Below are 18,334 nucleotides of genomic sequence, written 5' to 3'. Positions count from 1 at the left end.
CTGCTTCGACCATCTTCTGATGTCTTGCCAGACCATGTTCTGATGTTGCATGCTGAACCATTTGAGATACAACTTCTGAGCGCTGAATTATGCGTACTCTTTATATATATTTCCTGAAAGGGAAATTGCATTGGATTAGAGTACCATATTATCTTAAGCAAAATTCATATTATTGTTATCATCAAAACTAAGATAATTGATAAGAACAAATCTTGTTCTAACAGAGGGTCGAGTCTTTAGCTTCGGAGACGGTCGTTATTTGATGGAAGTGTCCGAGGTGTTGTGCTTCTCGTGGTTGAGGTGGCCCGACGCCTTTGGTTTTTTAAGCTCTCTTTAAGAATTTGAGGTTGCCTGATCGTTCGATCGAGGATCAAAGGAATCCAAGTGTTGAACTCGTGTTAGCCGAAGGACCTTCGATGCTCTTCTGGCTTGGCACACCCATGGTAAACAAAATACCTTTCCTCTTCTTGATGTACACCCCGACCATGCTTATAGTATATTCTTAATAACGGTGTCGGGGTGTTAGGGGCTTTGGGTTTAGATGGAGAGCCATATGGCCTTTACTTACTACTGGGTTTGATACCTAGCATGACTATTTGATCTTCCGAGTTGCCCCATACTCTGAGATGCCAATCACCTTATAACTACTTTATAATTCTATTGTCCCAGTTATTTTGTGACCATTTGGGACCGGGTTTTGGTCATTACGATGATGAGACATTGGTATGAGGCTTTAACGATGATGATACATCCGATATGGACCGGTCACAGTGGCCTTTGTTTAGTGACATCTCTCGGATCTGATCTCTTATGTCTTTGTTCGGATCCGTGGTAAACCCAAAACTGAATTTGAGAAGATCTATCTCAGGACTTATTTGGCGGTTTAGGACCCAAAATATTGCTCGGGAGAAGGTGAAATGGAACTCGATCGATCCTAGCTATGCAAACCTGAACCTGGATCCAAGGGGATCTATTAACAAGTCTCGAAAGAAGTTAGAGATCAAGAATCCTGGTCGGCCTGAGCTCAAACTGAACTTGACCGGTCGGAATGACGTCGATCAAAAGAGATCTTTTGGCGTCCTCACAGTGGTTCAAGATTAAGATGAGCGATAGATCGGAGTTGGATTAGAGTTTGATGGATCCAAACACCGCAGATCTGAGATCTTGACTCCAAGAAATCTCGAGTTCATTACCAGAGATGCTTTTGGATTCCAAATCTGAGAATCAAACTTGACCTAGTGGAAATCATAGGAATCAAAAGTTGATTCACATAAACAACGTCATTATTCCGTTCTAGAACCAGAAAAGAAGAAGATTGCAGAAGTTACGATGGAACGAAACTTCGTAAGCGATTTGGTGATGCAACTCCATAGACTGAAGGTTACGATCATGAAGCACCTTGAATCGAAGAGGTTGATCTTTAACTAGTGTGGCTAATCTCTTTTGTACGGTGGACTTAAAAAGAAGGGTACATGCATGGTTAGCACTCTAACGCTCAAGTCACTTTAGGGACCCAAACAATCATAGTAAAAGTGAAGATTAAAGAGATTGTGAACCTTAATTCCTCTTGTAATTATATTTATACCTTAGATTCAATAGAGCATACGAGATATGTGGGTCTTATTTTAGACTTTTTCATATATATATATATATATATATATATATATATATATATATATATATATATATATATATATATATATATATATATATATATATATATATATTCTTACTCTTAGAATAATTTAAAACACTTACTCCAAATCTCAACTCTTTATTTTTATTAATCTAATAGCTTTAATTGATTATTTATATAAAAATATATTTTCAAAAATAATTAGATTAAATGATTCATTAAAACCGTTAGGTTAATGAAAATCAAGGGTTAAAATTTAGAGTAGGTGTTTTAAACTTACTCTTGGAGTAAGAATATCTCTTCATATTTAAAAATTTAAAAAAAAAAAATTGATAACCAAATAAAATTTACTGAGACATTTAAAAAAATGGTCTAACCGACTAGAGCTGTTAAAATGGGTTATCCGGTCCTAAACGGGTCGGCCCTGGATTTTTTAAGGCTGAATCAAAAACTCCACGTGTAATATGGGCTTGAGATTTACTGCCCGAGTCTGGCCATAGATGGGCTTCGGGCTACTCGGCCTTAAATGGACTTTTTATTTAAAAAATTTAAAATAAAAATTCCATAAAATAAAATTAAAAATTATGTTATTTTAAACATAATACATTTTTAAGTACTATTGTCTCTTATAAACACTATAATGAGTTTCTAAATACAATATATGTCTCAATTGTATAAAATAATACTTGAATATTTATTATAATAGAAAAACTAATATAATACGATAAAAAAATGTTGGTTATATTAATGTATAATATTTAAAAGAGAAAGATTGAATAGAATAGAGATAAAATTTAGTGAAGTAGGAAAAATTTATATGTTATTATGGAGTAAGATAATTTAAATATTAATATATATTTTAAAAATCTATAATAATGCGGGCTCATGGGTTAGCCCTAATAGGTAGCGGGCTTTTTAGGGTCGGGCTAAAAAAATCCTGAAAATATAGACTCTAATTTTAAGGTTCAATCTTTATGATTTTTCAGGTCTGACGGGCCAATCCATATGGATTAGCCCATTTTAACAGCTTTTTAACCGACCATATCTAAAGCAAAATAGTTTTATTCATTTTAAACGAAATTTTTAATATAACTTTTAGTCGAAAATAAAATAATTTGTATTTTGATATATTTGTGTTAAAGAAATTGAATAATAAATTTTAATATGAAACATAAATATTATGTTTAAAATTTCAGATCAATAATTTTAGATAGAATCTATTTGTTTTATATATATATATATATATATATATATATATATATATATATATATATATATATATATATATATATATATATATATATATATATATTAAATTGAATTCTACACATTTAAAATTATTTTTGTTTTTTATCAAAGATAAAATCAAACATACACTTACCAAAATTGTATTTGCCTATGTTTACCAAATTAGACATTTACACACAACACAACATTCATAAAACAAGTAAGGACCACCCTTCAAATAAATAAATATTTGTTTCTTTTTTTATTATAATTTTGGTTTAGTCGACCACCGATTCAATACATCTTTAGGTCTCAAATATCTAAAATCACCAAATGTGAAATCCATATAGCTCCAAGTGAAAGAAATGCTAAGTACAAAGCATACGACAAAACCTCCTATTTTTTATGAAAAAAATCATCGTTCCATGTGCTTTATGAAAATAGTTTTTTTATATGTAATTTCTATAATAAGTTTGCCTATTTTGGCACCCCTTTCTACACTAATATCTACACTACTGTTCATTTATTTTGTAAACAGTATGTTTTAATAAAATAATATTTTATTTAAAAAATATTTTTTTTAAAAGTTATTCAATTTTAAATTTGATTTTATAATACAAATATAAAATTATGCGTTTAACCAACTTAACAATTGTGCTAACTACAAAAATAAATATTATTAATCAACTATTTTACTTTATAATTTATTAATCAATTTTTTTATTTCACTTAACCAATAAAACACATACTATTAATTATATTCAGACACCAACTTATAAATATATTAATGACATTTTACATTCTATTAATCAATTTTATTTTACTATTTTTTTTTTTATGTTTGAAAACTCATCAACCAAGTTATAAAGTGTATTAATCAATTCAATACATAATATTAACTCAAATTGATTTATCTCGTAAGATTTAATTTTTGAAGTCAAAACACTTATTAATCAAATTATGAATTATATTAACTAACTTATAACACTTAATTAATTAAAGTAGTTTTAGAAAAAAAAATATATTAAAAAATCAAAATAATATGAAAATATTGTTCACGTATTTGTGAACAATGTATTCAGCGTATATATTTATATAAAGTTTTAATAAAAATATGAAAATTTAAAAATGAACTATTATAATAAGAGTAATGCTATATAGTAAAAATGATTTGAATAAGAAATGCAAGAATGAACACTTGTCATTGTTTTAGAGGATAATTTTAAATTGATTTTAAATTTAATTTCTTTTTTAATAGGAATCATGAGGTAGTGGTAGTAATGAATGGTTGAGATTTAATTCTTGCCTTTCTTGTTTTCATACTTTCTTACTAATAAGCATTTTCCTTATAATAAATAAACTTTTAGATATTAACAGAAATGATATATTTTTAAAAATACTAAAACAACTCTTCTACGGAAAAAAAAGTAAAACCATTTTAAATTTTAAAAAATGGTCTGTTTTAAATGACGTGTTTTGATATCATTTAGAATAGTCAATACTCATAAAATTGAAGAAAAAAAATGTTTACAAATTTCATGAGTATTGATTATTCTAAAATGTAATGTAAAGTTTCAGAGATTTATGGACATGTATTTCTAAAATGTTCCTTAGATGAATTCAGAGCAGCATTATTGTACCAACATTGTAATTTTTGGGCCAAATTATATTAAAGTAAACACAAGTTATGCAAGAGTAAATAAAAAATAATTCTCATTCAAGAAAATACTCACATACTAAGCATACTGCAGCAGCAACAAAGCATCAAACACTAGCAGCAAAGCATCTTTTATATATATATATATATATATATATATATATATATATATATATATATATATATATATATATATATATATATATATATATATATATATATATATATATATATATATATATATATATATATATATATATATATATATATATATATATATATATATATATATATATATATATATATATATATATATATATATATATATATATATATCAGCAAACACCAACAACAAAGCATCAAACACTAGCAGCAAAGCATCTTTTATAAATATATATATATATATATATATATATATATATATATATATATATATATATATATATATATATATATATATATATATATATATATATATATATAAATATATATATATATATATATATATTTATATATATATATATATATATATATATATATATATATATATATATATATATTTTGATTATTCTTCATTTTTAATGCTTGTTTTGGGCTATCTACTTAAACCATGTTCTCATAGTATGACTTGACATTTAAGAGGTGGTGGTCATTACTAGTAGGGGTGTACATGGTTGGTTATTTTCAAAAATCAAACCATAACCATTTTAAAACCATTTAAATAGTTTGGATTTATAACTATAATCACATTTTAATCAAAACTGGTTATAAAACCGATTATAAATTTAGTTATGATTATATAACCGGTTTTTTTTAAAAATCTAGTTTTGAAAATTATTTTTTCCGAAAATATTTTTTTTCAAAAAAAAATTAATATTTTAAGAATTAAAATATTTGGATTTGAATAATAACCAGATTATAACCGAATTCAAAATAATTTATCCGGTGAATAACCATTTAATTATATTCGGATTATATGAATGGATAACCAAACAATTAATAACTAAACCGGTTAATAACCATTCAATTATATCCGGATATTTAAAAGTGGCTTAGATTTGGTTATGAATTTGGACATTAAAACCGGATATTTTGCACACCCCTAATTACTAGATCCAAATATTCATCTATTGAATGTTAATGCTTAGAGATATGATTAGGTTGAATATATGTGTCAAAAATGATATTGTTTAAAGGGCACATTGATATATGCATTTACTGTTGAAACTTAATGTTATTGTATTGGTTAATAGAACGAGAGATCGTCTATTAGGTAATACAGTTGATCTCATGTCGTTGACCTAGAGATGAGTTGCGATGAGAGCAATAAATGCAAGTATTAATATATGAGTTGAAGATCTCATTACTAACTAATGGTTGTACATGAAGAGAAGGATGATGAAATAATCCCCAATATATTTTCTCAATGTTAACACTAAAATTTCAATTTATTTTTTGTTATTTAATTTTTTTTAAAAAAAAAAAACAATTATAACAACACTTTGTTTAGAATCATAGAAATTGTTGAACAATTTGGAAAGAGTCGGGACAACGTAATTCTAGATTAACTCGTGACAAATATTATTAATTTGTAAAAGCAAAGTATTAAGAAACAAGCAGCGCATAAAGAACCACGTCAATTATTGGAAGAAGTTAAGGAATAGATTGGATTCAAACCCAAGACCTCTGATTAAGAGGGAAGGGACTCTATCCTCTCATTCAAGTGTTTCTGTGTTATATTTTATCAATTTAAATAGATGAATATTATTTGTTTAGTTTAAAAAACATTTTAATTGACATTAATTCAAAATCTAAGAGTTGTCAATGAAATTGATCATTCTATTAAATATTCAAACATATAGGTATGCAATCAAATTGGTCCATTATATGAGACAAAAAATGAAATTCATTGCAGAAGAGTAGCACTATTTACTAAATAAAAAAGATTAACAATGGCAGCAAGCTAGTCGGCACCGACTGTATGTCTCTTTCAAGATTGCATCATAGAAATGTGTGTGTCGTATTATGATGTAGGTTACTATTCCAAATGATTCCTTATTCTCATCAATTGATGCAATCAAACGTCTATACTATCCAATAAAATCACATGGTTTGTGTTTTGGATTATGTTTTAAAAATTGATTGGATTTAAATCATATGGTCAAGTTAATAAAACAAGTAATATCTCCGGTCCTAATTATAAGAAAAAATTTATTTGTTAAATATATTAAATAATTAATATATTTAAACAATATATAGATCAGATATATTATTTATTTACATAAAAATAAATTCAAAAAAATTTTTTTTTTTTAAATTGGATGGAAGGGAGAGAGTATTAGTTTAGCCAAAGAAAGAATCTGAATTATTAATCTTATTTTGTCTGAATTTCATGAGAATATTCTGCAACACATTAGTTATAGATAGATATTTGGGCGTTAATTTAGTGCGTGGAAGAGTTGGCATAGGAAAGTTTAATCACATTATCTAAATAATTTAACAAAAAATGAGTGGGTGGAAGCAACAATAAATGAGTCTGGCCTGAAGAATTATTCTATCTAAATTAATTATTAGTTATATTTTATATGTAAGTGTGCAAAGATTCCTAAGACCACATGTGATGAGATAGAAAAATTCAATGTGATTTTATTTTGGGATATACGAATCAAGGGAGAAAAATCCACTTGGTGAATGGGGGATGTGTTGCCAGCCAAATACAAATGCTTATAGATAGTTGTTCTTCTCAGCCCTCTGATGGGTGGATAAAGCTTAATAGTGATTGTGCTTGCAAGGGAGATGATGACATTGCAAGGAGTGACAGTTTACTCCATATCTTAGAAGGAAGATAGATAAAATATTATATCAGAAATGTGAAGAAGAATCTTTCCTTCCTTGACCTCGGATAGAGTTTTGATTAAGACAAATACAACAAGTAAGAAAAAGAATAATGATAACAAATGAAAAAATAAATGAAGACTATGATCAATCATAAAACAAACTAGTAACAAACCCGTGCGTTCGCACGGGTTCTGGTACAGGAGCCGCATTTGTTTTAGATGTATATTTTTTAATAGAAAAATCTCTGGTACCCGTTAAAAAATAATAATTGAATGTATATATAGAAAGATGTCTGATACCTATAAAAAAAATTGAATGTATAGAAAAATGTCTGGTACCCGTGAAAAAATAATAATTGAATGTATAGAAAAATGTCCGGTACCCGTAAAAAAATAATTAAATATATAGAAAAATGTCTGGTACCCGTAAAAACATTTAGATCAATACGATTTTTTTAATACAAAATATAATTTTGTTATAAAACTAGTAACAAACTCGTGCGTTCGCACGGGTTCTGGTACGGGACGCGCATTTGTTTCACATATATATTTTTTAATAGAAAAAAATTAAATTAAAAGTAATTAACATTTTGTGGAAAAAAATAAGAACAATTAACATTAAATTGTGTCTAAAAAAAATAAGGAACAAAATTGAAATCACCAAGATTAAATTGTGTGTAAATAGCCTTTTGTAACTTCACGTTCCCGTTAATAATCAATATTTTGATCAGTAACTTCATGCTCCCATTAATATTTAATATTTTGCTCAGTAACTTCGTTCCTGTTAATTTCAAAATATTTTAATCAATAACTTCATGTTTCCGTTAATATTCAATATTTTGATCAATAACTTCGTGTTCATATTAATATTAAATATTTTAGTCAGTAACTTCAAGTTCACGTTAATATTCAATATTGTGATCAGTAACTTCATGTTCCCGTTAATATTTAATATTGTGATCAGTAACTTCATGTTCCCGTTAATATTCAATATTTGAATCAGTAACTTCCGGTTCCCGTTAATATTTAATATTCTGATCAGTAACTTCATGTTCCCGTTAATATTCAATATTATGATAAGTAACTTCATGTTCCCGTTAATATTCAATATATTTATTGTGATAAGTAACTTCATGTTCTTGTTAATAAAAAATATTTTAATCAGTAACTTCAGGTTTCCGTTAATATTCAATATTGTTCAGTTAGACGAATTTGGATACATAATTTATTTTAAATAAAAATGTTAAAAAAACAGAAAAAAGTTAGATAATTAATTGATTATTTCGTATATAAAAATATTTAGATCAATAATAGATTTTCTCCCGTATACCATTTTTGGATTAAAAATATTTAATCATAAATACCATTTCTCGTATATAAAAATATTTAGATTAATAATAGATTTTTTTTGTCCGTATACAAACTTCATTTTTGTTTATGTATCATTTACAAAAATATTTGGATCAATAGTAAATTTCGTATATAAAAATATTTAGATCAATAATAAATTTTTTCCCGTATACCATTTTTGAATAAAAAATATTTGGGTCATAAATACCATTTTTCGTAAATAATAGATTTATTTCCATATACAAATATTATTTTTATTTAGGTATCATTTACAAAATTATTTGGATCAATATTAAATTTTCGTATATTAAAATATTTAGATCAATAATATATTTTTTTCCTTATACAATTTTTGGATCAAAAATATTTGATCATAAATATCATTTATCGTATATAAAAATATTTAGATCAATAATAGATTTTTTCCCCGTATACAAGCCTCATTTTTGTTTAGGTATCATTTACAAAAATATTTGAATCAATAGTAAATTTCGTATATAAAAATATTTAGGTCAATAGTAAATTATTTTCCCGTATTCCATTATGGAATAAAAATATTTGGATCATAAATACCATTTTTCGTAAATAATAGATTTTTTTCCATATACAAATATTATTTTTGTTTATGTGTCATTTACAAAAATATTTGGATCAATATCACATTTTCGTATATAAAAATATTTAGAAAATAATAGATTTTTTGGCCTATTCCATTTTTGGATAAAAAATATTTGAATCATAAATAACATTTTTCGTAAATAAAAATATTTAGATCAATAATAGATTTTTTTCTCGTATATTTTTGTTTAGGTATCATTTACAAAAATATTTGGATCAATAGTAAATTTCGTATATAAAAATATTTAGATCAATAGTAGATTTTTTTTCTGTATATCATTTTTAAATAAAAAATATTTAGATCATAAATACCAATTTTCGTAAGTAATATAATTTTTCCGTATACAAATATTATTTTTAATTAGGTATCATTTACAAAAATATTTGGATAAATATTAAACTTTCCTATATAAAAATATTTAGATCAATAATAGATTTTTTGAATAAATTTTTCCTGTATATCATTTTTGACTAAAAAATATTTCGATCATGAATATCATTTTTCGTATATAAAAAATATATATCAATAATAAAATATTTTTTGTGGAAGAAAGAAGTGAGAAAGTGATGAAAGATAAAAAAAATAGAGAATGGAGAGAGATTTGATAAGTTTAATAAAATATAAGAGTTGTATTATTTTAATAATAAAATTAAGAACTTTTTGGTGCAAAGACCAAAAAACCACAATTTTAATGTGGTGGCAAAAAACTAAATAAGGGTGTTTTTGACTTTTCCACAACCATTAATTTTCTTATATTATAGATGGCAAAGAATTTAGGTTAAATATTTGTTATCTTTAAAATATTATGATTTATCTCTTATATCACTTAAAAGCTCAGAAAGTTTCACTCAAATATAAACTAATGTGTTTTAAAAGTAAAAACATCAAAACCATTGAAGCAAGGCTTTTAGAAGTGTGATTTTTCAAAACAAAACAAAATATAGAGCAATAATCGACTACCATAAAGTTGTAATTGAATACCACGGTTGTGTAATCGACTACCACTTGAACATATACATTTTTTTATGTATCAATACATAGTTCCTTTCCAAAGTATTGCCTTGTTTCATAGAGGTTTCTATGTGTGTATAAATGTTGTTTTACAACAGAAACCAAATAGACAATGTAAACAACTTTAAAAACTAGATTTACAAGAATCAACGTATCACTTTCATGTGATTCTCATTTTTCTAAACATTAACATTGTCCGAGCATTTAAGTAGTATGTAGTTGAAAGGTGATATTGATTAAAACCAACAATTCAAATTTGAATCTAATTATTGTATATTCTACATAAGTTCTTCACGTATCATTAAAAGTGAGTGTTACGTGTTTTATTATAGTGTTTGGTAAAGATCATCATAGTATTTGGTGATTGTGGAAAAAAAGTTTTTTGAGTCAGGATGATTCAAACTCCACTATAGTGTGTATGGTGTTTGTTGTAAACAAGGAAGTACTATGTTTTCTTGGTTTGGAGATAGGCAGTCTTTAGAGTGTTTGATGTGAGACTTGTAAAAAGTATTTGATCATAGTAGAAATCCTCTAAAGAGATAGTAAGACTGGATGTACCTTTAAGTTGGCAATGGAAACCAGATTAATATATGTCATTTTACATTTTGCCTTTATTTTCCAGCACATAACTTAATATAATTTGAACAAGTTAAATTCTGACAAAATAATAGTTTCAAAAATTAGCACATAAATTCAAAAAATTCAGACAGCCTAATTAACTCTCCCACTACCTCTTAAATTGAACTTAATATACTTATAAGAAAAAATGGAGTTTGCAATGCTCCTCATGCTATGATGTGGGGCATGTACCTAGGGTTGAATATGACTTATAAGAAGCACATTAGTGCTAGTAAATGTAAGAGATACAAGTAGTTAAATTCGAATAGTATGCAAATTTACTATTTGAATATCATAGAACTCATCAATTACACTATACTTATATGATTGACATAAGAGATACTAAAAGTGTCAAAATGTATGTAGGAGTTTTTTACACTTTTAGTGCTAGTTATTAAACTTACTATTGGACACTCGAGAAGTGCTTTAGTGTCACCCAACTAATGGCAGATTAAATATAACTACAATTTCACCTAAAACAACTCCTTCAGTTTGATCCATCTGGATATTACTGGGATTCAGTCACCTTTTGTGATGGAAACACAGGCCATGAGAAGTGTTCACTGAGCTCCAACAGCAATAATATAGTTAGAAAACTTATCAGCAAAAACAAAAATTCCCTCTAGAGATACAGATCTTCAGTCACATTTTCTGAATTATGCATGGCTCCAACTAAAAACAAAGACTAATCAAGTCACAACCTCTGTAAGGCCACTGGAACTTCTTAATTTAACTCCAATTGCTGGCCACCTCCTTCGATAAATATCCAAAATGTTGTCAACAAGGAGCTATTTTCTGTATAAAGAACTCCATTAAGTTTTCATACACTATTGCTGGTTAGACAACAGTTAATCAGTTCAGTGGCTACTGTTGTGAAGCCTGCTAATAACATAGGGAGGAACAACAGACATTTTTATACAAAACCCTCTGATTCTCTCCACCCTGAATAAATGTGAATGGATTCCCATGTGTTTCGAACCATCCACAACTGCCTCCCTGCAGGTACTGAGACCTCAAATCTCTCATCTTACATCTGTCTTTTTCTCAATATCCTCTATCAAACAGTTTGCACTTGAGACAGCATCTTTTGATGAACTTCTAAGCTTATCAACTTCTTTGGGGTCCTTCAGCAAATCAGAAAATGCTTTGGCTTTCTGAATTATAGATTTCCTACGTGCATGTGCATCATCTCTGACTTCACCATATGTATTTGGCAAGTTGGAAGAATGTGGAACAGACGACATCAAGTGGCAAAGTTTTCGAGCCATTTCAGTCATACCTTGTTTCTTTAGCTCAATATTCAATTTTTGAAATGTAAGATATTGAGGAACTATACCTCTTCTTACCATGCTCTCAAATTCTGCAAAAGCCTCTTCCAACTTATGCATTTTGCATAGCAAATGAGTTAACATGGTACTCGTAGCCAAGTCCATGTCATGTCCTTTATGCTTCATTTCCTTGCTAACTTGAACTGCCAACTCTAACTTCTCCTCTTCGCATAACATCTTCAAAACAAGATGGTAAGTTAGACGATCCGGGTTATGTCCAGATTCAATCATCTTGGTATACAGGCTCATCCCTTCATCAACTTTTCCACATCTTGAAAAGTACCTAAAAAAGTAATTATAGGTAGTCGGGATTGGAAGGAAACCCCTACTTATCATCTTTTTAAGAATTTTACTAGCACCTTCAAGATCTCCTGCCTTACAAAAACCCTTCACCAGAGAATTGTAAGTGGAAAGGGTAGGACCTATTTTCAAAATATGAAAACGCTCGATCATACCCAAAGCCTCTTTAAATCTCCCATCTTCTGCCAATGCATCGATTATGGGGTTATATACAATTGCATTTGGTTCAACTCCCTCTTTGGTCATTTCACCAATCATCTCAAGCGCCTTTTCAACACGGCGCATCCGACAATATCCTTCCACAAGGGTACCGTATGTCACAACACTCGGTCTCACATTCTCCTTCTTCATCTCTTCCCAAAGTCTCTCAGCATGCCTGAGTTTCCTTGCTCGAAACCATCCATTTAACAATATGTTATAAATCCGAATTGAAGGAACCCAACCCAGGTCTGTCTCCTTTCTCCTAAAGAAATACTCTGAAGCTTCCCTAATGGACCCTTCTTTGCAAAGAGAATCAATCAATATCCCAAATAAACTCATTTCTGATCCTGAATCCACAATTGACTTCTTATCTTTTGCAAACTCAAACGTCCTAATAGCAGCCTTGTGCATACCTACAAAAAAGAAAGAGAATAATTGGCAAAACTAAACTATCACTTGCTATTAACAAAACTCAAATTAATTATTGAACGGTTTCAAAATTCTAAAATTGCATGGTTTTGGCACCCTACTGTAAACAATGACTTGTTTTGTTACTTTTTAGGCGAAAACAAAATATCCTCATAATTTAATGTTACATCAATACTGTAAGCCTTGTTTGGAGAAACAGCCTCATTAAATGCTTATAATATAAGTGCTTATATATAAACTATTTCTATAACAAAATATAAAGTCAAATTGTTTTCATATTAACTATAAATCGTGTTCACAAGGGTGAAAAATGGGCATCCTCGCCCTGTTTAGGCCCGTCCAGCAAAGTAACGGGGAGGGACGGTGAGGGTGCAGGCCTACAACTTTGGTCCGTTCAGCGAAAAATGAGGACAGGGCGGAGCAGGCATACTGGCCTTGCACCCCTAAAGGCGGAAAATTATTTAAAATTGTGTTAATGCACGTGCCCGCAAAAAAATGTAGCGGACATATTAGAGGTTGCGGGCATAAAACTTTAACTCGACCTGCCAAAATATGCAGGCAAAACAGGCATGTCCAGCAGGCTAAACCCGTTTTGCCACCCCTATTCACAAGCTATTTTGAAGAGCTTAATAAGCTGAAAGCAATTTATGGACTTTGCATAGGTTTTTTCTATAAGCTCTAACAAACAATCTCAAAAGTTTTTATATCAATAAATAAGCTCAAATAATATGATACAAACCGATACTAACTCAAAAATATTCACATACCACAGTTAATAATTGATTTCTATTGACAAATCTAAACATCTAAACCCTAATTCAAATACACACTTCAATTTGAGCAATAAAAAATCCTAAATTGAAAACCGAAACCAAAAAAAGTTTACACTTTACACTACCTGCACGAGCATAGCGTCGAATCATGATAGCAAATGTAGCAACGGAAACCAATTTCTCATCTTCCCCGTCATCTCTCTCAATGCGATCAAGAACAAGAGTCCAAGCGGAGTCAAACTCCCTCATTTTCGCAAGAGCATTAACCACTGAATCAAATAAAGCTGAATCGGGTCTGAACCCGGGTTGATTCTGCGCCCATAGGAAAAGCGAGTGTAGTAATTTCGGCGAGGATGTGAAATGTTGGAACACGGCGTTAAGGAGAGGGGAAACCGGTTTGATTCCGGTTTGGTTTAGTTCGGCGTGGAGGTGTGAACCGGGAGAGATGGATGGGTTGGTGAAGAGATTGGAAATGAGGGAGAAGTCGTTGGGGGAGAAACTGGGGTTAGGTGGAGGAGGGTTTGGGTTTGAATTCGGGTTTGGGTTTGGAGCGGGGTTGGGTTGGTTTGGAGGGAGGGGTGGCCAGTGGATGAGTGGGTTTCCGGGTTGGGATAGCCATGAAGAAGAAGAGGAAGAGGAGGAAAATGGGATAGGGTTTGGTTTTAGGGTTGATGATAGGAATGAACCAAGGTAGAATAGGGAACGACGAGAGTGCATTTGTTGGGTTTTTGGTTGCGGTGTTTCACTAGCAGACAAATGTGAGAGGAACTGGAAACATACAAGGAGGAAGAAAGACTTCAATACCGAAATTACCCCCCATTTTTATATTATCTACTATCTATATATTACTAAAAAATTGACCAAAATGCCAAAATTACCCTTCTTACTAAAAATTATTACACTACAAATTCGACAAAATAGTAATTAACAAATTCACTCTATCACTTTTCTATTGTCCAATGAAAATGAAGACTTTTGCCACATGTCAATTGCAATATTTAGCATTCAACTTTTTCTCCCCAACACACATCTTCTCTCTCTTATTTCAAATTTCAAATTTCTTTCACATTTCATTTTCCCACACTTTCTTACTTTCATTTTAATTTTTCTCCATTTACTTATTACCACAAAAATTATAATCTATTTTTTAATTTTAATAAAATTAAATATTTATTTATCTTACGGGTCACAGTCAACACAATATTTAATTTATTTTAATTGATCATTACACATTTTCTCTATCTTAATTAAAATTTAAAATTTCTCTCACATTTTTTAGTCACACTTTCTTACTTTCTTTTTAAATTTTTTTCTCTATTTATTTATTACTCCTAAAAATATCTATTTTTTAATTTTAATAAAATTAAAAATTTTGTTTTATCACGGGTCACTGTCAACACAATATCTATTTTATTTTAATCAATCATTTTCTTTATTTGAGTGATAATATTTTTTTTTCTCCATCTCAAATTTTTTTATGATTATTTAATGCAATTAAATTTATATGATTATTATTCATTTTATATTTGTATTTAAATATATTTTGTATTGCTTCAAAGATTTTTTTTATTTCACGGGTCATTATCAATACAATATCTATTTTATTTTAATCAACAACTACTATTAATTGAGAGATAATTTTTATTTTTAAATGTTAAAATTTCATTTTTTTTTCTCCAAGTTACAATTTTTTATATATAATTATTTATTATAATTGAATTTATATGATTTTTTCATTTATAATTAAACAATTTATTTTAAATTAATATGTATCTAATTAAATTTTATACAATATCAAATAAATTTACCCGTGCTTCAGCACGGGTATCTTACTAGTTATTGACAATATCTTTAATTAAAATAAAGGCTTAAATACACTTTTCGTCCCCGTAAGTTAGCGTGTTTTTGATTTTCGCCCCTGTAAGTTATTTTTTTGGGTTTTAATCCCTATATCTTACTTTTTGCTTGAGGTTTAGTCCCTAAAGCCAAAATCCGCAGGAAAATCTGCAGGTTACCTGCGGATTTTTTTGTGAAATTTCCTACAGATTTTGATTTTAGGGACTAAAACAAACGCGAAACTGAAATATAAGGACTAAAACCCAAAAAAATAACTTACAGGGACGAAAATCAAAAACACGCTAACTTACAGGGACGAAAAGTGTATTTAAGCCTAAAATAAATTATATTTAAATCAATAAAAATCATATCTCTTTCTCATAACTCGATAAGTATAATCAAATTAACTGAATAATTAAATTGTTTAAAAAAATTGTGAATAATTTATGGATTGAAATATTATAAATGAAGTTCAATAAAGACCAATCTTGGTCCTTTGACTCTTCAATTGGTAAGCAACACAAAGAATAGTCAAATAAGGAGAGGCGAGGTTACATGGGCGAGATGTGTCAACACACATTATAACTAAATAACTAAAACATTTCAAATCTTACATGTTAAGTTCGCCTCCTATATTAAAGAGATGATTCGCCTCATTCGCTTAACTATTGAGTAAAGGTTAGAGGGCGTGTCACCATATTTATAGGTGTTAGAACTGATCTCTTTAGAAGACAACCATGTTTAGAAATACCTAGCCAAGTAGTTAGGTTAGATTCTTTCTCTTTTTACACATTAAAACCTAAAAACTCTTTTATGTTCCATATCGCAAACTGTGCAATATCTATTGTACTCACAAAAAATGCAATTAAAGATTGACTTATATGATCTTCTACTAATAATGTATTGTATAGGTTAGAAATTCATTTTCAAATATCATTTTTCCAAAATGGTTTTTGTGAAGGTCAATTTCCACTCCCCTTACAGATGTTTTCAGTGAGGTTCATATAAGTCTCAAGTTTAGGTATAACTCTCTTTCTATACTTGGGAAGGGTCTATCAGCTATTTGGGTGAAGAAATCCTTAAGGAAAGCTCAACAATTTGGTGATAAGGTTTGTAACTCTTTGAAATTTTTGGTTTCATGTACCAAGGTTGAATTACTTTTTTGGCTTGAATTGTCATCTTTATTCTTGCTTGTGGTTTATTAATCCCACACACATTTCTTCTTAGTGTAAATTTGGGTTTTTGACTTGAGGAGGCCATGGTGATGCTTATGACAAAAGAACTAACACAAGAAAGAAAACTAGAAGAGATAAATTTTGAGATGCGAAAAGTAGTGAGAGATCATACATATTTATGGTGTGTCTTCTAAAGATTTGATCATGTATTCCTGGCTTGAAATCAATGAGGATTGTGATGATTGAAAATCAAATCAAGATCATTTCAGATTTAGTGTGTCATTCGACTGGCTAAAGGCCCTGTAACACCCCAAATCTACCCCGCAATTATAAGCGAAAATCAGAGTGCATTTAAAAATATTCATCAAAGATGGGATGTCACAATTCGACTTAACCAAACAAACATACTCATATTGTAATCAACAAAGATACATAGCATTCGGAAACAAAACTTTATCCAATAACTTCCAATTTCAACTCATAGACATCTTTCAATTCAACTCAGCACAAATATCATCATAAGAAATACAACAATCAAGTAATAACTACTAATCCCCCCGAGTGCTACGTATCAGAGCAATGGACACCAACTCGACTTGCCATAAAGCAACACAAAGACTTCACATCAATAACCTCGAACATCCACAACTAATCTTGAGTACCTGCCCATTTCCCATGGTAGGGGAAATATCAGCAAAGGGGTGAGATATCTTACAATATAAAGGAATGCATGATAAATAATATAGGAGATATAGATCATACATAATTTCACCACTTCGCATCACAAAACATCTTACAACAAGTTTCACCGCAAAACAACTTATCAATATAATACAACTTTCAAAACGGCAACAATATCATTAATAAGTTAAGACAACATATTCAAATTCACAATTATACTATCAGCATGTCACAATAACAGATCATCGACTCAACAACTCAAATAACATAATCAACTTATGAAATGGCAACAATGTCAACAATCAACCATGACAATATATGCAATTCACAAGTAAGATTCCAACACATCACAACAAACATCTCATCATCAAGTCATCACGTCACCACAAACATAATCAAACAAGACTCAAATGCAATTCACATGTGATTCGACTTATGCAAATGCATGTGGTACCATTTGGAGTAAAACTCCCACCGTATCAAAATTTGCCATCAAGGCCACCGTCGCTATTTGCCATCAAGGCCACCGTCTCTTTATGCAATGGATGTGACTCAATAAATGCAACATCCATACAAACCACATAAACAATACGTCACAACATCGTCTAAATCACCATCGAACATTATCAATATAATGTCGAACTTCAACAACAACA

General features: G+C 29.2%; 1 protein-coding gene across 1 annotated transcript; it reads right to left on the bottom strand.

Annotated features, from left to right (window-relative positions):
- Nucleotides 1-11,210: 11,210 nt before the first annotated feature.
- Nucleotides 11,211-14,775, bottom strand: LOC131596246 (pentatricopeptide repeat-containing protein At5g11310, mitochondrial). Its single transcript, XM_058868848.1, has 2 exons — nt 14,112-14,775; nt 11,211-13,197 (listed from the first exon to the last, which is right to left on the bottom strand). The coding sequence occupies exons 1-2, from the start codon at nt 14,701-14,703 to the stop codon at nt 11,978-11,980; spliced, it is 1,812 nt and encodes a 603-aa protein (XP_058724831.1). The 5' UTR covers nt 14,704-14,775; the 3' UTR covers nt 11,211-11,977.
- Between the last annotated feature and the right edge of the window lie 3,559 nt (nt 14,776-18,334).

Source organism: Vicia villosa, linkage group LG4 (assembly GCF_029867415.1).
Source record: "Vicia villosa cultivar HV-30 ecotype Madison, WI linkage group LG4, Vvil1.0, whole genome shotgun sequence".
NCBI classification, from domain to species: Eukaryota; Viridiplantae; Streptophyta; class Magnoliopsida; order Fabales; family Fabaceae; genus Vicia; species Vicia villosa.
This window is presented reverse-complemented; position numbering and strand designations above follow the sequence as displayed.